Source organism: Neovison vison, chromosome 11 (assembly GCF_020171115.1).
Source record: "Neovison vison isolate M4711 chromosome 11, ASM_NN_V1, whole genome shotgun sequence".
NCBI lineage: Eukaryota > Metazoa > Chordata > Mammalia > Carnivora > Mustelidae > Neogale > Neogale vison.
This window is the reverse complement of record NC_058101.1, coordinates 91,553,762-91,577,765: the sequence shown is the minus strand read 5'-3', so window position 1 is coordinate 91,577,765 and position 24,004 is coordinate 91,553,762. Positions and strand designations below refer to the sequence as shown.

The 24,004-nt window shown below is 35.3% G+C and overlaps 1 protein-coding gene across 4 annotated transcripts in view; it reads left to right on the top strand.

Annotated features, from left to right (window-relative positions):
* Nucleotides 1-12,770, top strand: part of NDST3 (N-deacetylase and N-sulfotransferase 3) — a 171,511-nt gene extending 158,741 nt beyond the window's left edge. For 3 of the 4 annotated variants that reach the window (XM_044224128.1, XM_044224127.1, XM_044224125.1), the window contains 2 exons: nucleotides 5,809-5,911; nucleotides 10,044-12,770. In XM_044224128.1, coding sequence (XP_044080063.1) covers nucleotides 5,809-5,911; nucleotides 10,044-10,163 — 223 coding nt within the window. In that variant the 3' untranslated portion in view covers nucleotides 10,164-12,770. Of the gene's footprint in view, nucleotides 1-2,212; nucleotides 2,335-5,808; nucleotides 5,912-10,043 lie in introns of those variants that run through there. The other variant, XM_044224126.1, reaches the window with a different exon arrangement.
* Nucleotides 12,771-24,004: the final 11,234 nt, after the last annotated feature.

Sequence of the window (24,004 nt, the reverse complement as noted above, 5' to 3'; positions counted from 1 at the left end):
GAAACCAGCAAAAATCATGTTTAGCGTGGAACTGTACTAATTTGTATAAACTAATTTATGAAAAATATAAACTTTTTGTTTTTCCATGAACTATGAATTCACAATTATACATAGCCATCAATAACCACGACAAGAGGTTCCATATGTGGAAATACTGGTTAAACACCTGACCCTGACATCTTTATTTCTCAGTCAGTTCACCTATTTGTTAACACAGATGAAACTGGATTGAGTTATATGAATTTTTAATAGAAATTTCCTGTGAAACTTCAATAAATGAACAGTAAGAATTCGAAGGCCAGGGCCTGAATAAAGATCATGCATTTGTTTTGTTTTGTTCTGTGGGTAGGACTTAACTAAGTCATAAAGAATCAAAGCTGCTTCAGAATTCAAGAAGGTCTTCAATTGTGTCTCATCCCACTTCCCCTAGCAACCAAATTTATATTGCCGAGGAAGTCTTTCCTATCCCATTCTAGATGAGTTTGAGTAAAAAGGTGCCACATTAAAACTTTTTTTCAGTAGGAAAAAGAAAATTAAAAAAAAAAAAAAAAAGTAGCCATAGTAGCTAAAATCTGTTGGTTCCCTGGACGACCCATGAAAGAAGCACCTAACAATGGTAAGTAGTGAAAAAGATAGTGTGCCCCAATTTCTTAAGATTAATTTGTTTTAAAAGTGGTTGGTTATAACATTTGAAAATCAATATACATGTATATATTCTACATTTCTATGTTTACATATATCTCTTCCTACCAACAGTAGATGTGATAGGTACTATTAGCTCCATTTTTCAGCTAAAAAAAAAAAAAAAAATGAAAACAAGCACAGAAAAAACTAAGCCAAAAGTCACTCAGCAGATAAATTGAGGAGTCAGGACTAAAATTCAATCAGCCCACTGGACTGTGCTGCCAATCTATTAAGCTCTTTAAGTTGGCACAAGATGTTAGAACCAGAGAAAAACAATACTGTAAACTGTGACTAATGACTAGTATACCAACAGGAAGTATTTTCTTTAAAAGACTGAAACTTTAAAATGAGCTTTTTAAGTTGTCTCAGGCTTTCTTATAAAAAGAATCCATCTTCAGACACACAATCACTTGGCATAGTAAATGTGCGATCATGATGATATGCAAATTAAAATCACACTGAAATACAACTAGAATGTCTATAATCCAAAAGACAATACCAAATGTTAGCCAAAACGTGGAGAAACTGGAACCCTCATATGTTGCAGATGACAATGTATAATACATGGCCACTAAGGAAAAGCAATTTTGCATTCTCTTAAAAACTAAACAGAGGCTTACAAATAATGCCACTCCCAAGAGAATGAAAACCTGTGTCCAAGAAACACTTGTTCAAAGAAGCATTATTAATAATAGCCAGAAACTGATAACCGCATGGTGGGAACCACAAGTGATTCCTACTTTGTTGGACTCTACTTCATAAATTTAAATTAACAGTTTATCATCCCATTGTCCTCCCTGTGATTTTTTTTAAGGCTCATGCTTAGTCAATGTTCTCCAGCATTGTGATTTTATGCTATTGATACTGCTTTTAGAATGCTCTTATGAAGTGAGGAAATCTATGTGTTTGAAATGACAAAAATTATAAATAAGTAAATGAATGAATGCCAAAAACTGGAACTGACCCAAATGTCCATCACCTGGTAAATGAATTAACAAAATCTGGCATATCCACCCCAGCCAAAAAAAAAAAAAAAAAAAGGGGGGGGTGTCCAGAAAATACAGACTCAAAGCAGATCAGTGCTAGCCTGGGCCTGGAGGTAACAGCAGGGATTACTTCCAGTGGGCTCTAAGGAATTTGGGGGGATTATGGAAATGTTCTAATACTGGATTGTGGTGATAGTTATACAACTATATAAACTTGATACAAATCACCTAATTGTATACTTAAGATGGGTGTTCTAAGGAAATTATACCTTAAAAAAACTGTTACAAATAAAACAGGTATCAGCAAAGTGGTTCATTAAATCATAAAAGCATATTTGTGGAGAGGGAACTGATTTAAAAAACAAAAACAAAAACTAACTTCCGTGTTTGTTCCATATTAGTGACACCTGAGTGATGGTGTTTTGATTCTGAAATTTACCAGCACTGTTTGCAACTCACTATTCTCCCATGGAAATGTTATTTCAATCTAAAGTTATTTTAAACATACTTGAACTTCTAAGTATAATCTGAATATTCCCTAGGATTCACCTGCCCAAATGTTACCAGTTGGAGGCTGAATCATTGGAGAATTTCAATTGTCCCTGCCTACAAGTCTCTTCCAGTTATTTCTAGACATCTCCAGGTGATATTCTATAGAAATTTAAGAACCAATCCATTCTTTTTTTTTTTTTTTTTAGGATTTTATTTATTTACTTGAGAGAGAGCATGCACAGTGGGGGAAGGGGGGCAGAGAGAGAGGGAGAAGCACTCTGCTTGCTGAGCAGGGAGCCAAATGCAGGGCTCCATGCCAGGACTCCAGGATCATGACCTGAGCCGAAGGCAGATGCTCAACAGACTGAGCCATCCAGGTGCCCCCACATTTTTAAGGTTTTATTTATTTGATTGAGAGAAGAACCAATTCATTCTTGTTTTAGTCTAATTCAACAAGATTCTATTGGATGACTATAATGTGCAAGACTCTGGATACAATGATACAGGATCTCATATGATAAAGTAATCAACACAAAAAATTTCCCCCAAAAGGTTCACTTCCTCAAGTCCTCTAAAGGAGGTCCTAGCCATGACTACTGAGTGCCTACCCAAAGAAAGGTTTCTTATTGTCTCACCAGATACCAGTGGTACCAAGGGTAATCTTAAAAGAAACACTGTAATATTCTAAACAGATACGGGGAGATCTTTCTCTATTTCACGTCAAGCTTCTTCACCTGAACTCTGAAATTGCATTGCTGATGTCTTCCAACTCATAATGTCAATATCAATCCCTTCACCTCCACTTCAAGTCACCTGGAAAATAAACATGATCACTCCTCTGCCTTCTTCTCCTTTTCCACTCCAACATTAGGCCATTGCCTGTGGGCTTATGCCTACAGATGCCTGGGCTACATGCCAGCCACACATACACATACATACTTTTTCTCAATAAAGCCCACATGACAGCCTGCTGCATGACATGTAACCAATGAACAGAGATGAAAGAAAAACCCATTTTTATTCTGATTCTCAATTATATTACGTGTGAAGTTCAGTGTCTCTTAAGAAAACATCACTCTGTCAGAAGGCTGCTCATTTTAACATAAGGCCTATGTATGTTCCAGAGATGGATGATGTATAGTTAGAATATTACCAAAAAAAATAATAGTTGGTCTGGATTCTAAATTTTGATCACTTAAATACATAAAACTGAGCCAGAATTCAATTGTAGAAGTTGCTAAGGACAAAATGTTTATGAAATATACTATATCGATAGCACACTTCCAGACTTCCGTTGTGTCATATTAGAGCTTTCCAGATTTCATGTACAGATTATTTAAATAATGGTCTTTTAAATGCTTTTTTTTCTTGTACCACACCTCTGAGTGTGGGACTACTTTATTCAGAGAATATAAATAACATGAAGACAAAGCATGTTGTGTCCTGATCTCATACAGTTGTGTCCATAATCATGAGAATTAGGCTTTGCCTAAGTGGGATGTGGGATAATCCGTTAGTGTCTCTAATATCCAAACCAGTACAGAGGCAGAAATCTGAAATCTAGGTGTGCATTCTTTTCATACAGCTATGTTATAAGCTCCACAACATTAGCTACATAAAGACTACCTTCCAAATTCATACATATACACATACGTTCAATCACAGTATAATTTTAAATCAGCTCTATTGAAATAAAATTCATATATAGTAAAATCTACCAGTTTTAACTGTACAGCCTGATGAATTTGGACAAATGGTTACAGTTGTATGTACTACCACAATCAAGACACGGAACATTTCCATTTACCCAAGAAGTTTCTTCATGCTCCTTTGCCCCTCACTCCCGATCCCCAGCAACCACTCATCTATTTTCTTTAATTTAGTATAGTGCTTTCAAATTGTTATAGCTTGATAGGTCCTTTCCATTCCTGTACACATTTTAGAATGATCCTTACAATTCCTACAAAATCCACTGGAGCTTTTTATTGGAATCACACTGAATCTATAGATAAATTTGGAGAGAGCGGATACTTTAAAAATACTTATTGTTTTGATCTGTGAACATGGTTTAGCCTCTTTGTTTGTGTCTTCTACAGTTTCTCTTAACAATGTTTTATAGTTTTCAGTGTCAGATCTTGCTAATATTTTGTTAAATTTTTCCCTAGGTATTTCACATTTTTAGGCTAACTTAAATGTGTTATTTCAGTTGCCAATTTTTCACTGCTCACACTATAATTTAAGAAAAAGTCAGAAACAGTATTTTTAGTAATGTGGATTTTAAAACAAAATGAAAAAGTAACCCCAAGTGATAATTTTTCCTAATGAAGAAGAAAGTAAGGCAATAGAATTATCAAATTACAAAAGCAATGTGAAAGAATTATCATTGCTGACTCTCACTTTTTATATTCAAGCATGTAAATTACTATTTATTCATAATGAATAATAATATAAAATGTAACCAGAGACCAGTGAAGAAGAAAAGACACTGGACTTAGAGTAAGGAGGCCTAGATTTAAGTCATGACCCAGGTAGGGAAAAAATATATAGTCCAAGAGAAATAAACCTTGACAAACATTTCCTTCTTTTTCATTTTTTTATTCAACTAACATTTAGTGAACATTGATGAAGAGCCAAAAACACATTGTTAAGTGCCATAAAATGGGAAGAATCCTGTACTCCATATCATTAAGGGATTTTAATGAAAACTCAAAAGGAAAAAGAATTACATAAAATATTTTGGTAAACTGGGACACCTGGGTGGCTCAGTCAGTTGAGCATCCAATTGGCTTTGGCTTAGGTCATGATCTCACGGTTATGAGATAGGGCCCACATTCAGCTCCATGCTCAGCACTGAGTCTGCTTGAGATTCTCTCCCTCTAACCCTCCCCTGCTTTCTCTGGCTCTCTCTCTCAAATAAATAAATAAAATCTTAAAAAAAATACATTTTGGCAAACTAAAATATAAGTTTAGTATGTTAACTAACTGGAATTAAAATTAAAATGTAAGAAAATATTAAATAATAAACAAAACCATGGAAAGATTAAAAATAAATAAAATATAAATATAATGTGCTACTATTATTTTGATTATAGTTATGCCATGAAAATCCACATTTATAGGTATTGTGACTTTAATACAGAGCTCATACCAAAATAAGAAAGGGGTTATGGAAAAAAATTAAGTGGATGACAGCTGAAGAATCCTAAAATTAATCACTCCATGGCACACCAAACACTTTCTCTTCTATTATTCTGTAATTGTATGGTATAAATACTACCTTAGTCCATAGATATGGATGAAACTTGACTTGTCATTTTTAAACCCTACAAAGGAAAAGAACAGACTTGAAATTCATAAAACTTTTTCCTTCCAGATGAAGGAGGTAGGCTTATTAATTTCTATTAATAGAAGACCTTCTGCTGACAATTTTTCTATTAGGAATCTGGCAAACTTACAAATATGACAGATGGACTAAGAATTCAGAAGTATGCCAAAAGAATTTATGCAAAGTGACTTAGTCAAAAAATATACCAGTTTCTCTGGTTATAGATTAAGATCCAAAAATATATTCATGGTTTTGGTCATTATAACTTATAAATTGCTTGAAAAATACTTTTTTGTGTTTTGTGTTTTTAATTTTTTTTAGGTTTGATTCTCATAAAGGTTTCTGGTGTCAATTATTGGAAGAAGGTAAAACAAAATGCCTAGGAAAGAGCAAAGGAAGAAAATACCCTCCAATGGATCCTGATGTAAGTATAAAGCTTATAAATACAAACTAAATAAGCAAACTAATAAATAATATGTATTTTCTTATAAACGTGGTTAAAATAAAAATTTAGCCCTTCTAAAAGTTACAAGTGACATGTGGATTTCAGTGTATCTAGGTTGTTTATTTGGATTTTTCCCATGATACACGTCAAGCAGGAATAAAGGAAAACAACAGAATTTTCTATTTTGAAGCAGAACATAGAGGGCAACGTCTGATTACAAAAAGAATGATACATTCATAGAAATTTTAGCACTAAAAATGTTAATTTAAACCAAGACAGGAAATACATCAACTGGAAATTAAAAACAGGACCAAAAGATTTCTATTTTTTTCCCCCATTAAGTCATGCTATAGTAGTAAATGTGGTCTGCATAATATTATTTCTTTAACAGTTTTCTTTGGATGATTATTAAAATTTACTTTAGAGCACTATAAAAATAACCCTTACACATTAATAGAAACTCAAGGGTATTTCCATGGTATTTCACATTAATAATTACACATTAATACACATTAATTAATAATTACACATTAATAGAAACTCATGGTATTTCCATGGTATTTCAAGAAAGTAATATAAAATACATCACTTTCATTTATGTCCAGGCTATTTCTCTATTTATTAAACTAAAATGTTTAAAAGACATTGTAGTATATCTTTCTTAGCATTTTGTTTTACTCCTATCAGAGACAAAATGAGACATAATATTGGATTTTGTGGTAGAGAAAGATAAGAAAAACAAATTTTAGAATATCAGTACTTCCATATTGATACTCCAGAAACGTTACTGTGTAATACATTCCAAGGGTTTATTAACTCACACTTCTGACACCAAATGTGCCACATTTCATACCAACCAAGCATGCAGATTTCTACAGATACCAACTAAGTGCCCTGTAGTTTAACTCAATTGTGACACTAACCAGTATAGACTCCACAGTTAAAGGACTTACTACCATAGGCCTGCCCTTCCTTCAGACTATAATAGCAAGTAACAGGTTCCTAGGTTACTTACTTCTGTCCAAAGTGGCTATAAATCAAGGGTTCTCATGACCCCTTCCTCAGGTTTTAAAATTTGCTATAACAGTTCAGAGAACCCAGGGAAACACTTTATTTTCTATTATTATAAGAGATAAAAAATGAATAACCAGAGTGAGAGGCACATAGAACAAGAAGGGTGCTAAAGCACAGGAGCTTCTGTCTCTGTAGAGTTTGTGGTGTGCCACCCTCCAAGCACACGGATGCATTTACAAACCCTGACATTCTCCAGAGTCTTCACTTCAGGTTTTTATGGGTGTCCCATTAACATAGGCGTGATTGATTAAATCACCTGCCATTAGTCATTACCTCAATCCCCAGTCCCTCTTCCCATCTTTGGAGGTCAAAGGGTAGAGCTGAGAGTTCCCAACCTCTAATATTATGTTTGGTTCCTCTAAAGTACCACCCCACCCTCTCCATCTGACACTATCTGTGGTCCCACCAAGAGTCACCTCATTAGCATAAACTTGGGTATGGTTTAAAGGGCTTATTATGAATAACAAAACACACTCCTTTCACCCCTATCACTGAGGAAAAAAATGGTTTTAGAAGCTCTGTGCCAGGAACCTGAGATGAAAACCAATTATATATATTTCTTATTATGTCACAATATCAAGTATATACTGGATTTATTTGAAGGGGTAGAGTGGTTGCTTTTATGCAAATAGAGACCAGAGAGAAGGCAAGAGTAACGGAGGCTTCTTAAAGACAACAGAAACACGAATGTGAGAATGTTTGAGAGGAGGCAGTATTATCATGTTGCTTGCTTCTCCCCCTATTACAGAAAAAGGCCAGCACCCAACTCACCAAAAGATCATAGAATGCATTTAATCCAGGTAAATTAAGAAAGTTGTTGGCCTACTCCTACTTTTACTCTGTTTATGAAAATAACAGTGTAGAAGAATAAAACCTGACATTCTAAATTAATACCATTAAATCTAGGGGCACCTGGGTGGCTCAGTGGGTTCAAAACTCTTCCTTTGGCTTAGGTCATGATCTCAGGGTCCTGGGATTGAGGCCTGCCTCGGATTCTCTGCTCAGCAAGGAATCTGCTTCTCCCTTTCTCTGCCTGCCTCTCTGCCTACTTGTGATCTCTCTCTCTCTCTGTCAAATAAATAAATAAATAAATATCTTAAAAAAAAAGAAACCACTAAATCTATTATCTCTCCAGATCAAAAGTATGTAGTAGATTCTTTAATTTAATAATAGGCCAATAAATAACCTGATATTGAAGGTGTTATATGATTCCTTCTTTTTATACTTTTATATTATAAATGTATATATTATCTCCTCTTATTACATTATTTTACATGAGTTTGTATGAAGTAGTCAGATTACATTGACGTACTTTCGCATATATCCTATCTGTGGTTTTATCTAAAATATCCCCCCTTCTGAATGACTGTGAGATAACAATTTATGTTCAATAAATTCTGCATACCACAAAGTTGTATCCTAGTAACTTTTGGCCTGAACATACTAGACTCCAAAATAGAACATATCATACATTGCAAATCTCATTTCATTTTTCTTGCCATAATGAGGGAGCGAAGCAACAAGAGGAAAGGGTACTTGAGTAAGTGGACATGATTACGGGGACATGCATATACACAATAGGACACAGGACAAAGTTTGTCTGCAATGGCACATTGACACAGGCAGACAGTTTGAAAATGATGCCCAAAAGGTAGAGGTAAGGTTGAGATAATCCTCAGTATCAGAGGTTCAATTCAAACACCAAAGGGATGGACAGTAGAAATGGATCCCAGGAGGTTCAATCCTAGACCTAGATAAGATGTTGTGCAATCACTTACCACATGAAAATATTGGATGCAAGCTGGCAAGAGAGAAAAAAATGGGGAAGTACAGAAACTCAGAGACAAAGATGTAAGGTTCTTCCCTAGATTCCAGGTCTGGCTGGCAGCAAAGGAGGCACAGAATGACCAGGCTCCCAGATATAGTATCTGGGAAATAAAATTTATCTGTACTGTTTTCTTTTGTCTGAGTGTGCCAGCTCAGCCTGTCGGTGGTTTTAGAGCTAATGACTGAGGAAGACCAAAAACAGAAATGAGACAGACAGGCACAAATCACACAGTGGTTTGGGTTCTCCCTTGATCCCGGTAATGGTTAGAATATAGCACAACTATTCTATTTAATTCCAGTGATCATGATTCCTACAAAAATCACTGTTACATCAATCAATACCAAATGAGACTTTCTTCTATGGCATTTAAAATCAAGTACAAGATATGACATTTTAAAAGAACAACACAAGAATTAAATAACAAAACGTTTAAAGGTTCAACTCTGCTGAAAATCTCAGAGTAGTACAAAGCCTGGAGGTACAGATACAGAGGCAGAAATCCTCCCTTTACAACATTCCTAACAACAGTCATCCAACTATATGTGAATGCCACTAAATGCCATCTCACAGGACAGCCCTTTCCAGTTTTGACAAATTCAATTATTAAAACCTTTTCTTTAGTGAAGAGAAATCTACCTCCCTCCAAGTCAAGGTAGTTTACAAGGCATTCTTTTCCTTCCTTGGGTCAAATCACACAAATACAGCAAGCTAGAGGTTAGCCTGGTTTACCTACTGCATTTTCAAGCCTACCACAATACTGGTTTTAGCAGTATGCCTTTGTACACCTTAAAACTCTCTTAAGAAAGTATTACGTACCTTCCAAATCTAAATGTAAATTAATGATGACCAAGGAGTATTTGATATTGTGCATGTACCAAACTAACATTCTCCAAAGCAGGAGTGATTTGAAGTCACAGCTACTTTTCTAGCAACTCAATCAAGTTACTGTAACATTTAATTCTGCACAATCAAGTAAATCCCATGCTTACTACAAAATCTCTTTTCCTGCTAAAAACAGTGTATGTACCTAGAGCATCTATTTTGAAGAAGAGAGTCGCTGTGTTTGTATTGTGCTAAGTAAATAGCCCACATGCTTAATATAAATCTCAACCCACGTATGGTATAATTGATGCAGATTTAAACATCATCACAGTAGATGAAATATACTTTAATCCTCAAAGTGAAATGTCCTCTTATCTCCCACCTCAGAGCAGAGCATTTCTGTCAAGCTACTACCGAGATCACAACGTGGAACTGTCCAAACTGCTACACAGACTGGGGCAGCCTCTGCCATCCTGGCTGAGACAGGAGCTGCAGAAAGTGAGATAGCACTGAGAAAACATCTCGAGAATCCATCTGCCATGTAACATTCACCTTTCACAAAGCTTCCAGAAGCTACCAAAAGGCTGTTTAAAAATATACCTCTTCAAATAAGAAATAAAGAACAAAGTTCCTTCCATGTGCTGGCATGTGGATGACTGGGGGAAAAAAAAAAACACAAAAAAACAAAAAGCAAAGAAAGAAAGAAAACATACCTGTTACAAGCCTTGAGGCCTACGGCCTTTCTCTTAATCCATATCTGAGCCTGTGGGATTATTGTAGACTACTGTGCACTCATGTGGAAGTCAACTGCAACCAATATAGGTGTCAGATGCAAATGCAGAATTGTTCCATTTCATAGTAATATTTACACTTTTATATATCAACTAAAGTTGTGTCTCTGTAGATTTTTAGATCACTGTTTGCTTGTAAAATGTTTTCTTATTCTTTGATCCTATAAAGTGTCCTACAAAACAAGAAGCAAAATAAACATCATAATGTAGCATAAAATGCCAAAGGCGTAATACCCATGAAGAATGCTTGCCAAGATATAAATCCACTGGATCCTTAGGAAGAATTGTAAATTATAATTTGTTGCTAGGTCAGAGAGTGGAAAAGTTCTATACAAGGTTTATCTATATCAAAATAAAAAGGTAAGTGCTATAGCAAAAAAAAACCTGATTTTTCATACACATACTCTAGTGCATTTATGTAAAAATTACTAACTCCTCTGTTGTAATTGTTATACTGAGATATGTTGTAAAGCCATCGAAATGTATATGGAAACATGCTGAATATACTAAAACAGTAAATAGTAATGTAAATTGTACTCACGAAATCCTCTAAAAGGGAGAAATTGCAGGGGTCTGAAGATATTATCATTGACAACTTGTATTCTCTTTTTGTGAGCTACAAACCTACTCCAATAGTCCTCACTGGTTCTACAGAAACACTTGGATAGAATGTGAGCTATGTGTCATCTCCAGAAACATACTGACTTTTAAAAGTAAAAAACTTTTTTAAAAATTTTCTCCAGAACAAGACCTATTAAATGAAAATTAAGCACAGTGTCTTTAGATGATGTTATTCATATTTAAATTATAGAAAAATTGCATCTTTCCAGATAGTTCAAAATGAAATTGTATAATGTAGAGATTTATAACAAAAAACCAAATTGATATATGATTTTTAATCTCATATTTCCCATGATACTTTTAATATAAGGCAGAAGAAAATAAGCCAGGGCCATGTCCCCCTTTTTTTAGAATATTTTATATGTTCTCTCACGAAAGGCAATAAAACATAGTTAAATATAAGGATTATCTACCAAATTAAATGGAGGAAGTACAAAGATGAGGCAGACATGATTCCTTAACTTAAACTTTAATTGATCATATGGTTAATAAAGTATTCAGAAAAGAATCATACTTATTGTCCTATGCTTACATTTAATTAATTTTTAAATTCACTGTACATATAAAAAATTAAGTAGCAAATTCCCTGCTATGATTACATAAGCTGTTATAAAATGTTATCACAAATATGATCAAGGAAAAAAAAAGATATGCAAGGAAAAGTTATAGCCCAGATATTTTCTTGGTCATTATAATGTGTGAAACTAAATATCAATTATTCACTAATTAGAAAACAAATTCTGAGATCCTTCCACTTAATATAAATTGTTAAATCACATTATAGTTATTAAATATTTTTTAAGGTCTTGTGCTCCCAAATGATATACTGTTTTAAACAAATACTCTAATAGCCAAAAGACCTGGAGAAAGAAAAAGTTTTCAAGACCCCTACTGTAAAAGCAATATCAAAGTCATTTGGACAAATTTGGTGAACTCAATCTTCATGCTTACTGCTAGCCTTTTTAAAGCAGCATTTGCCCAGCATGATAGGAAAATGAATGTAGTGTTTCACCTCTACTAATTTAAGAAAACTGGCTTAAGAGGGGCACACATAGTGAGAGTAAGCACATATAACACCAGCGGTTATATACAGTATTATGGTTTTATTTTGGCATTTCTACTGATAAAAAAAAGAAAAAGAAAAAATGATGCATTTGTGTTTTAATGATGAGACGTGCATTTAAATTTCTAAACAAAGCTGCTCCTGGCACAATTTTGTCTAAGTAAACTGAGTCAAGGGAACATCATACCCTTTAAGATAAATGTTAAAAAACATACTGGATGCTTGTATAATGAAGGAAAAAGGAAAAGATCATACCAAAATTTATACATTCACAGGACAGGCATTATGCTATCTATAGTAGCAAACCTTTGAAAGGATTTTTGACCACTTAATATATCTTGGAGGCAACATCAAATTCTAGAGGACATACGTACTTTCTACATTATATACTCCAGCTGGTTATTAAGATATTCTAAAAGTAACATAAATACATATGAGAAAAGAATGAGAGCTAATGTGATTTAAAACTGGCTTTGTATAGAATTCCTTTTTCATTGCTTAAAATTGGAACTTCCTCAGGAAGAAATGAAATGGTTATTTCAGTGTTTATAGCTATGATATTCTTGTCATTCACATTGAATGAAAATTACTGGAAACATTTTTTCTCTGAGTTTTTTAAAATAAAAAAGCTGAATATAATTCTGATAGTAGCATGGTACCTCATATGTACAACAATAAACTGTGATAAGAAAATGAAAAGTTTGGGCCTGGTGATTTTAGGTAATAAGCAGGTATTTGATTGTTTGTGTTTGCCGGGGACAGAGTGGGAGGTGGTTATAGAACCCAAGTACCACTAATATAACTCAAAATGGAGAGACGCATGGAAAACTTCCAATTAGAAAACAGGTAAGTTTATTTTTAATAATATAACCCTGCACAGATCCCTCTAATCAATAGTAGCCTTTTTTTTTTCTTTTTTTTTTTTTTTTTAGTTCTAATAGATATGAAGCAACAACTAGGGTCACTGTGGGATCCTAGAGTCAGAGAATAAGAGAAAGAGCTGTTACTTAAACTTGAGAACCTGAATGATTACAGTGTTTCTTACCTCCAGTACTCTGTTCTGGTGCCCACAAATGGTCTCCTTTCTTCAGAGCTTTAAAAGGTGTCAACTAATCTCTCTTTTATTAAAAATCTATCCAAAAAAATCTCTGCCCAAAAAAACACAAAACCAAACAAACAAACAGATGTGCGGGGAGGCAGCCATTTATCCACATCTTCACAAACTTTTTTTCTTCTATTCCAGCCCCTTTCTTCCCTAGAAATCAGATTTTCTCATGTTGCAATGCCCCCAGCCACCCCCAAATACATGCACCATTTGATTTCCCCATAGGTTTGTCTCCCACACACAGAGTTCTCTAGAATAAAATACATCGGACGACTCATTTTCTCTCTAAATATGTTATCCTATGTTCCATCTACTCCAAGACCAACTGGTGATGGTTAATAAGCCAACTGCATCAATGCTAGTGGCTTTTTGTGACTTAAAATATTATACTTTCCAGAGATATCAGTACTGCAGTTTCCAAGAGAGATGTTTTAACCCGAAGTCTAACTAATGCAGAGGCACTGAACTGTTCATACGTTTGGTATGGAGGAATTTCTCTAATTTTAAATTAAATTCTATCACTGAATTCTATTCTCCCAAAGCTGACTCTTCTTGGTTACCACCTACAACATAGCTGCTGCCTTCTTCCTGCCCATCCCACCCCAAGCACACATACCACCATCCTGAAATAGCTGGCAGTCATGGAAAGAGCAATGAATACTTGTCGTGGATAATCCTTAAGAAATTATTTGTGTTGGATAGAAATATCTACCTTCTCTTCACTTACTTTACCTAAGAGCAGACTTACAAGGTCAAGCCATGTCTTGGTCAAGCCAAGACAGTGTGACATTTATTCTATTCTCAAGAAAACCTAGACTCTACTTTGAGTATGCCACTCACCTGCAGCCAAGGGTACCTAACAGAATTTGGGAGCCAGTCCCACTACCCAGTGCTACCACTAGTTCTTGCCATTTATTGTCCTCAATAAATTGTCTGATAGAGTTCTCTATACATTCACTGCTCTCAACAAAGGTCACAAAGAATTTCTTCACTTATTTATTATTATACGAATTGTACTCCTCGTACCTTACTTATTATTATTCGAAGGTACCCCCTTGTACCTTCTTCCATTAATCATATATCAATTTTAATCTGTGAGTTTCTATAATTTCTCAGCCTCTGCCCAAAAGTTATAATTATAAAGACTAGAAAATCTTAAAATTGGAACCCACTATATTTTCACCATCTCCTCTGGAGCACCTCTTAGAGAAAGGAATCATGACTAGTGTCAGTAAATATTAAAGAAAGACGTTCACTTTCCAGATTTAGGCAAATATTTTACTTGCCTAGCAATCCCTTTCAAGGAAGTGAAAAAAAAATTCACAAATTTATTACCCGCAGCATAAAGTCTCCAAGATATTGTTAGGAAGAATGTATTTACCCACATTTTATTATACAGAAAACTGAATTAAACTTAATGAAATGTGAAACATTTCCAAAGCACACAGGATCTGTGACAAACCTTACATAAAACTGTCTACATCAAGCTGCTTCTTGGTGATGAGGGGATAAATTAAGTACAGGAACTGCCTGCTGTCTACATATCTGATGCCAAAATGCTCTATTTCAAATCAATAACTAAAATGCAAACCAGATCTTGCTCTTAAATATTATGCATAATTTGTACAGTCGGACCAGAGAAGATTGCTCTTTTTTTCTCTATTTGGTAAATAATATTCTGAATCTGATTCTTTTTTTAAGTTTCAGCCACTTTATACAGAAATGCAAGCTCAAAATGTTGTATATTCCTGGGTTCTAATGTATCTTTTCAGAATTTATGAAGTTTGTGTCCTTTAAAGCAAACACAACTATTTTTTTATTTATTTTCACCTTAATTAAGATGTGCTTTCTTGATAAAAAATGTTAACCATCATCTGAACTTTCAGCAAGTCATAATCACTGATCACAGATCACCAGAACAAGTCTAATAATTATGAAAACAAACACAATTCCTAAAGGCCCACAAAACCTACTATCAGAAAATAAAGTCTATCCCATACAAATGAATATGTTCAAAAAACTTTTACAAAGTTAAGGATTATCATTTTTAAAATAACAAAAGGCTATGAAAATATAATATTGAGAAAGTCTCACTCCCATCTAGGATCAACTTGATAAAACCATATTGTTCTATCCCCTATTTATTATAGGGATGACCTCAGGACAACTAGAGTAGCAATGAGGATAGGTCAGACTGTAGTCCAATATCTATCCTTGACTAAATATCATTGGATAGGTCACTTTTCCATTTGTTGCCTCAATTTCTCCATCTGTTAATGAAGAAGTCAAATGTGATCACTGTAAACCCGTTCTCTCCTTGCTTTATCATTAGTTATTATAACATTTGGCTTTCCCTGTCTTTCACATATGCTCCCACCAGGCAGGAGCCATGAATGACCTAGGTGGTCAAGTTGCAAGCAGAAACTGGGCCGAAGTAGCTTAACCTGTCACCCCTCACTTCTCTTGGGAGAACACTCTGGTTTGCTTGTGGCCTGTGGTTTCACAGCAGAAATTTCAGCAGAACTCTATGTTTAAATACAGTATTTCAAGCCACAAACACAACAAAAAGAACTTAGAAACAAAAATGAAAATATGAATATATGCTCAAAAATTATGAGGATGAACAAGTATAAACGAGAAGGGGGCACCTGGGTGGCTCAGTCAGTTCAGTGGCTGCCTTTGGCTCAAGTCATGATTCCAAGATCCTGGCATCAATCCCCACATAAGGAGAGCACCTACCCTGCTCAGCAGGGAGTTTGCTTCTCCCTCTCCTTCTGCCCTTTCCCCCATTTGTGTGTTCTGTCTCTGTCTCTCAAATAAGGAAACACAATCTTTAAAAAAAAAAAAAAAAGTATAAATAAGAAGAATAATATAAATGAGCTAAATGATCCTTCAGTGGGAAGCCAACAGATATTGCTTAAAGTTGGCAAACCAAGAAATTAAGGTAGAAGATAATCAGAATTAGGGAGATAATCAACAATAACTTGAACAGAAAAGGTAAAAGGGAATTACCTTTATTACGTGGGACTAGATTATGGGACAAGGGAGAAATATTTGAATTTTTATTTCTAAGTACAGGCACTTTTTTTATCACAACAGTAATATCTATCATTTTTTAAAAGATTTTATTTATTTATTTGACAGAGAGACACAGCAAGAGATGGAACACAAGCAGGGAGAGTGGGAGAGGGAAAAGCAGGCTTTTTGTTGAGCAGGAAGCCTGATGAGGAGCAGGATCCCAGGACCACAGAATCATGACCTGAGCCCAAGTCAGACACTTAACCACTAAGACACCCAGGTGCCCCGATCTACCATTTTTCTTAAAAAGTCTAAATATTCAGGACCAACAGTGCCCAGTTTAGTGGGAAGATGACAGAGGAGGAGATCTAAGCAGCAGCTGACTTCAGCACATCAGATACTGGATATTATCCAGATTGAGTAATAGGTAAGACCTCCGTCTTGGTGCATAGCCTTACTTAGAACATTACTGCAGTGGTTCTAAAAATAGAGTCTATGGACCTCTGGCCAAACCAAGTCCCTTCCAGGGGGTTTGCAGAGTCAAAATATTTCTATAAAAATACTAATTTATTATATCCCCTTTTTTATTGATCTTTCCCCAATTTTACAATAGCAATAATAGATGAAACTGCTGGCACCTTAACATAAATTAAGATGGTGACATTAATCTGTACTAGTAGTCATTATATTCTTCACAATTACACACACTCATTAAAAAAAAAGAAAATTCAGCTGCACTTTAGAATGTCCCGATGAAGCAGTAAGAATTATTAATATTAATAAATTTCAACCTTGAGTACCTGTCTTTTTAATACTCACTGTGACAAAACGTGAAGTAAGCTTAGAGTACTTCTGCCACCTACCGAAGTACTGTTGTCTCAGGCAAAAGCACTTGAGCAATTGAGCTGCAAATTGAACGATCTACTTCGTTTTCTTCTTATTTTTATTCAATGTATCGAAACTAAAAGAAAACTAGCTACTTCATTAGTGGAGGATCATCTTTACTTGAAAAAATGACTGACAGAGAACTCTGGTTATACAGACTTCAGTAACTGGTAAAGATTTTTTTTGAAAATGAACAAAGTGAGCCTGTCACTTCAAGAAAAACAATTGACTGTATTTATTGCCAATGATTAAACTTGAACTTTCAAGTGAAAATTAAAAGTTTGTAGAACTTGTATCTGCTACTAAGATGCTAAAAGCAGACTAACAATCTAAATACTTTTTCTGATGATTTTGATGGTGATATTAACAAATATTATTTTCTAATATTATATAATGAAACATTAACATTTGGAAGACCTGAATAATTCAGTGAACCAATATTTTCCAAATGACCTATGCATGAAGTTACAGAATCACTATTCATGGTACATCATTATAATAGTAAAAGTTTGGGCACCTGTGGCTCAGCCTGTTAACATCTGCCTTCTGGTCCGGTCATGATCCCAAGGTCCCGGGATCGAGTCCTGCATCGGGCTCCCTGCTCAGCACAGAATTTGCTTCTCCGCTTCTCCCTCTCCCTCTACACCTGTCCCTTGCTCATGCGTTCTCTCTCTCTCTCTCTCATGCTTTCTCAAATAAATAAATAAAATATTTTTTAAAAACAGTACAAGTTCAATCCTTAGGGCAAGACAAACCAATAGTTTTAAATGTAGCAGAATGTGAAAACTTTATTACGTTGGTTTCAAACTCTATATTACAAATATCTTTTAAGAAAATGTCACCTATCATGCTGTAAAGTGTGTAAACCTGGCGATTCACAGACCTGTACCCCTGGGGATAAACAATACATTATATGTTTATTTTTTAAAAAAAGATATTAAGGAAGTAGCCACCTATAATATTTTGCTAAAAGTTGTATAAAAATAAAAACTGGATGTAAGATGGTTAAAAAAAAAAGAAAGAAAATGTTACCTATCAAGTTTAAGTGTAGAATCAAAGAAAAATATCTACAATAATCTGAAAAGGCTATAAATATACAGTTCCCTTTCCCAAATACATATTTGTGTAGGGTCATATTTTCTTCATATACTTCAACAAAAATGGTGAATCAAAATAGATTGAATATGAAAATAAGTATCAGTATCCCCCTGTCTTCTATTAGGCCAAATATTAAAGAGATTTGCAAAAATGTAACACTAAAACACTACTTTTTTTTTGTTTTGGAAAACAGTTATTTTTCATTAAAACCATGATTTTATTATGGGTTTGTTCTTGTTACTTTTAAATTAAGTAACACTCTAAAATTCCTCAATTTAAATTTCTAATACAGTAAATATTGATAGATATAGCCCTTATAAACAAAACCCCTTTGGAGTCCTCAATAATTTTTTTAAATATAAAGGGATTTCACACCAAAAATTATGAAAGCTACTGACATAGGAGTTGGAAGTAATTTAAGTACCATGAGCCAAGACTTATACCATAAACAACAGACTAGAAGGAAAATAGATGGAAATCCAAACTATACATCCTATCACCTTCCCATTCCACTCCCAGACTAGAAATTGCCTGGCTGGAAATTTAAAAATACTGAAAAGGGAAAAGAGAGAAGTACACCTGAGAATGAGATTCTTCTCCCCTTGCCCTTCCTCCTTGCCATGAAAGTGAGTTTTGAAAATGAAAGATTAGGGATCTGAGGATCCAAGAATAGAGAAAGCTGTGTCCTACTTTCCATCTAAAACTCTGCAAAGCAGCCACCTCTTCTATGTGCTCTGCTCACCAGTGGTGTGGGAGCAAAATAGTTAAAACAGCACATGGTGTTCTAAGCATATATGACCTAGGATGGCACAGGAACATAAAAGTTCCCATTCTCTATGGACACTGCAGAAATCACTAACAGGCCTTTTAGATCCAAAGAGACTAGGCAGCTAGAAACAGGAGGACACCTAATGACCTTCCCAAACTGATGACTGTAAGGCATGAGAGGAACCCAGACCATGGAAGCTAGATGTCACTTACCAAAGATGGAACTTGAGAAAGTTCACCCAATGCCAGCATATGACAGATTGCCGCTGAGGCCCAGATGTCACCTTCTCACTTCATGTCCATTATCATGACCACCTTGGGAAGAAAAGGATAGAAGAATCCTGAATTTGACTATTTCCTGAAATAGACCTAAACATTCCCAGTGATGAAATATATCCCAAATGGGGACAAAACTACATTCTGCACAGATTGTGGATTATGGAATTCATACTCATGCGTATACCCATACATCCCAGGTTCAATTAGCAACAATGGAGAAACTCATGGAAAAAGGGGCAATAGCTAGCATTGACTGTTGACAGACTGAGAGACACAGCCTCAGTTAAGAGCTGGGGACATGCACAGTGATGTAGTAGGCATGAATGTACAGATGGATGTGTACATGTACACATGAATGTACATCTGCCAATTGTGATCTTCCTCCAAAGTAATCTGTTCCATCCTGTGGTGGACACACCCTAAGAGTCCTGCCCTCATATAAAATTGCCTGGAGAGTTGGTAGAATCTTTAAAGAGTATAGTCACTCTTAGCACATCCCACATATACTCTGTCAAGAACCTGTGGGCTCTATCTTCAGGTCTATCCCGAACCTACCACTTCTCAGCAACTCCATTGCTTCCACCCTGTTCTGAGATAACACCATCTTTATCTTGGATACCTTCCCTGCTTCCATCTCTAAGCCCAGCAATCTACTGTCACTCAATATCCAAAAGGAACCATCTCACAAAGTAAGTCAAAGCAATCTTCTCTTAAAAATCCTGTCCTATAATAGCCCTCCTTTCCAGTCCCAGTATGACCTACATGATCTGACATCCATTGCCTTTATGACCTTAGTTCTTCTTCCCCCTCTCTCATTATGCAACAATTTTTAGGCCTTCGTACTGACATTTCCTCAAATGTCCACATGGCTAACCCCTGCAATTTATTTTTTTGAAAAGGCCAACACCTTACCTATAAAATTTTCCTCCTCCCCTGCACTCCTGATTCCCATTACCCTAATTTTATTTTTTACCATTGGATTTATGATCTCATAACTATATAATTAACAATTTTATTGTATCTGTTGTCTTCTATTCAAGTAAGTTTCTCACATCAGTTTTCTTACATCAGGGTACCCCCACATTTACATATCTAGTCTCTGACACATAATAGGTGTTCAATAAATACTTTGTTGAATGAATTCATTTGGCAATAAAAACTAGGAAAGGAAAAAAGGCAAATGATGATAATTTAAACAATTGCATATTTTCTTACATTTAAGTGTTGGAAAAAATATACAAACCAATAAGTTTGAATAAGAAAGATATATATTTCCCCAATCATGCAAAAATTTATAATTCCAGGGCTTTCTTCAAAATGACAATAAACAGGGTGCCTGGGTGGCTCAGTCTGTGAAATCTCTGCCTTTGGCAGAGGTCATGATGCCAGGGTCCTAGAATTGAGTCCTGCATAGGGGGTTGTGGGGAGTGGGGGAGAGTTTGTCTCTGCTCAGCAGGAGGTCTGCTTGCCCTCTCCCTCTACCCCACCCTGCTGATTACGCATATTGCTTCTCAAATAAATAAATGCTTTTTAGGGACGCCTGGGTGGCTCAGTTGGTTAAGCAGCTGCCTTCGGCTCAGGTCATGATCCCAGCATCCTGGGATCGAGTCCCACATCGGGCTCCTTGCTCAGCAGGGAACCTGCTTCTCCCTCTGCCTCTGCCTGCCTCTCTGTCTGCCTGTGCTCGCTCTCTCCCCCCCTCTCTCTCTGATAAATAAATAAAATCTTTTTTTAAAAATAAATAAATAAATAAATGCTTTTTAAAAATTTTTAAATGACAATAAACTAATTCAGACTTTAAATAGTAATGAATTTCTAACAAATAATTAAAATTAGCAAAATAATGTTTACAGGTAAAACAAACAAAGCCAATCTTTAAATAGTGCTATTTGCCACATTATTCATGTAAATTATTCTCATAAAAATACTAAAAAGGGAAATATCACTAGCTCCCTTTTACAAATGAATAAAAAGGTTTGATAAAGATAGATAGCTTTAAGGGACACCTGGGTGGCTCAGTGGGATAAGCCTCTGCCTTCAGCTCAGGTCTTGATCCCAGAGTCCTGGGGTGGAGCCCTGTTATCGGGCTCTGTGCTCAGTGGGGAGTCTGCTTCCCGGGCTCTCTCTCTCTCTCTCTCTCACACTGCCTGCCTCTCTGCCTAGTTGTGATCTCTCTCTGTCAAATAAATAAATAAAATCTTAAACAAACAAACAAAAAAAAAAGATAGCTAGCTTCCCCAAGGTCCCATAAGAAGCAAAGTTGAAGATTTATCTTTATCTTATACCTAATTCATTCTTCCTTCTTTATAACACACCAGTTAAGAATATGAACTCTGTGCCAGTGACACAACACTCAAATCCTAGATCTAATCTTATATTCATACTCTCTACCTCAATTTACTCATCTGTTAAATGGAAAAACAATAGTATATCCTTGTACAATTGTTGTGAGAATGAAATGAGTTAAGTATGGAAGTACTCAATAAACATTAGCTATTATCATTATCATTGATTATTACCTACTGAGGGAAGAGTAACTAATTGTTCTTTTCAGAAACACTTTCTCTGTTCATTTTGTATAATTTTTCTTGTATCCTCTCAATTACTATCAGTGCCCTAAAGAATGATGAATGTTCAAAAATTCTTATTGCTTTTATCAAATTTACTGAATTCCAATGATTTGTTTTAGAATTCTTGATTTCTTTTTTTTATTTTATTTTTCAGTGTTCCAAGATTCATTGTTTATGCACTACACCCAGTACTCCATGCAATGCGTGCCCTCCTTAATACCTACCACATACTATCCATTTCCATATACCTAAATTATTATACAAATAAAAGTGCCTTAAATTAGAGAAATATAAAAGTCATTTCTCTGGTTCTAATTCTACTTGGTTTTCTATAAATTTATTCAGAATTTTAAAATAACTATTAAAATACCTGATATATTACTTTGAGCATTCTTGTATATCATCTTAAGTCTTTTTTTTTTAAAGATTTTTTAAATTTATTTATTTGAGAGAGAGAGACTGAGAGAGAGCATGAGAGCTGAGAATGTCAGAGGCGAAAGCAGACTCCCCGTGAAGCTGGGAGCCTGAAGCGAGACTCGATCCCGGGACTCTGAGATCATGACCTGAGTCGAAGGCAGTCACTTAACCAACTGAGCCACCCAGGCATCCTCATTTTAAGTTTTTTACTTCACCTTTTATAGAGAGATAGATAGATAGATAATCACCTTTCACATTTTTCACCATTCTCCCAGCAACCTGCCATCTGGCAACTATCAGTTTGTTCTCTATAGTTAAGAGTCTAGATTACTGTCTCTTTTTTTCTTCATTTGTTTTTGGGGTTTTTTTTTTTTTAAGATTTTACTTATTTATTTGAAAGAGAGAGAATGAGAGAGACAACATGAAAGGGGGAGGGGCAGAGGGAGAAGCAGACTTCCCACTGACCAGGTAGCCTGATGCAGGATTCAATCCCAAAACTCCAGGGTCATAACCTGAGCTGAAGGCAGTTGCTTAACCAACTGAGCCACCCAAGCACACTTCCTCATTTGTTTTGTTTCTTAAACTCCACTTTGGGTGAAATCATGTGGTTTTTGTCTTGCTCTGACACACTGCACTTAGTCTTATATCCTCTAGATCCACCCAAATTGTTGATAATGGCAATATTTTGTTCTTTTATTACTAACACTCTATTTTATATTTATACCACCTCTTCTTTATCCATTCATCCACTGATGAACACTTGAGTTGCTTTTCATATTTTAACTATTGTAAATAATGCTGCAATAAACAGGGGTGCATGTCATCTTTTTGAATTAGTGTTTTTATTTCCTATGGACTAATGCCTAGTAGTGGAATTACTAGATCATATGGTAATTAAATTTTTTAATTTTTTGAGGAACTTCCATACTGTTTTCCACAATGGCTGCACCAGTTTGCCTTCCCACCAACAGTGCACGAGCGTTCCTTTTTCTCCACATCCTCACCAACACTTGCTATTTCTTGCATTTTTTTTTTAATTTTAGCCCTTCTGACAGGTGTGAGGTGATACAACATTGTGACTTTAATTTGCATTTCTCTAATGATTATTGATGTTGGGCATCTTTCCACATGTCTATTGTCCATCTGTATGGCCACTTCAGACAAATGTCTTTTCAACTCCTCTGCCCATTTTTTATGAGATTATTTTTGGGCATTGAGTTATATAACTTCCTTATATTTTAGATATTTACTCCTATCATATCATATCATATCATTTGCAAATATCTCTTCCCATTCAGTAGGTTGCTTCTTTGTTGGTGGTTTCCTTCACTGTGCAAAAGCTTTTTATTTTGGTATAGTCCCAATACTTAAACTTTGCTTTGTTGCCCTTGTCTTAAGAGACATATCTTGAAAAGTGTTTCTATGGCCAATGTCAAAGAAATTACTGTTTTCTTCTAGGAGTTTTATGGTTTTAGGTCTCACATTTAGGTCTTTAGTCCACTATGAGTTTATCTTTGTGCATGGTGCAAGAAAGTGGTCCAGTTTGTTTTTTTTTTTAATTTTTTATTTCTTTTCAGAGTAACAGTATTCATTGTTTTTGCACCACACCCAGTGCTCCATGCAATCCGTGCCCTCCATAATACCCACCACCTGGTACCCCAACCTCTGACACCCCCGCCACTTCAAACCCCTCAGATTGTTTTTCAGAGTCCATAGTCTCTCATGGTTCACCT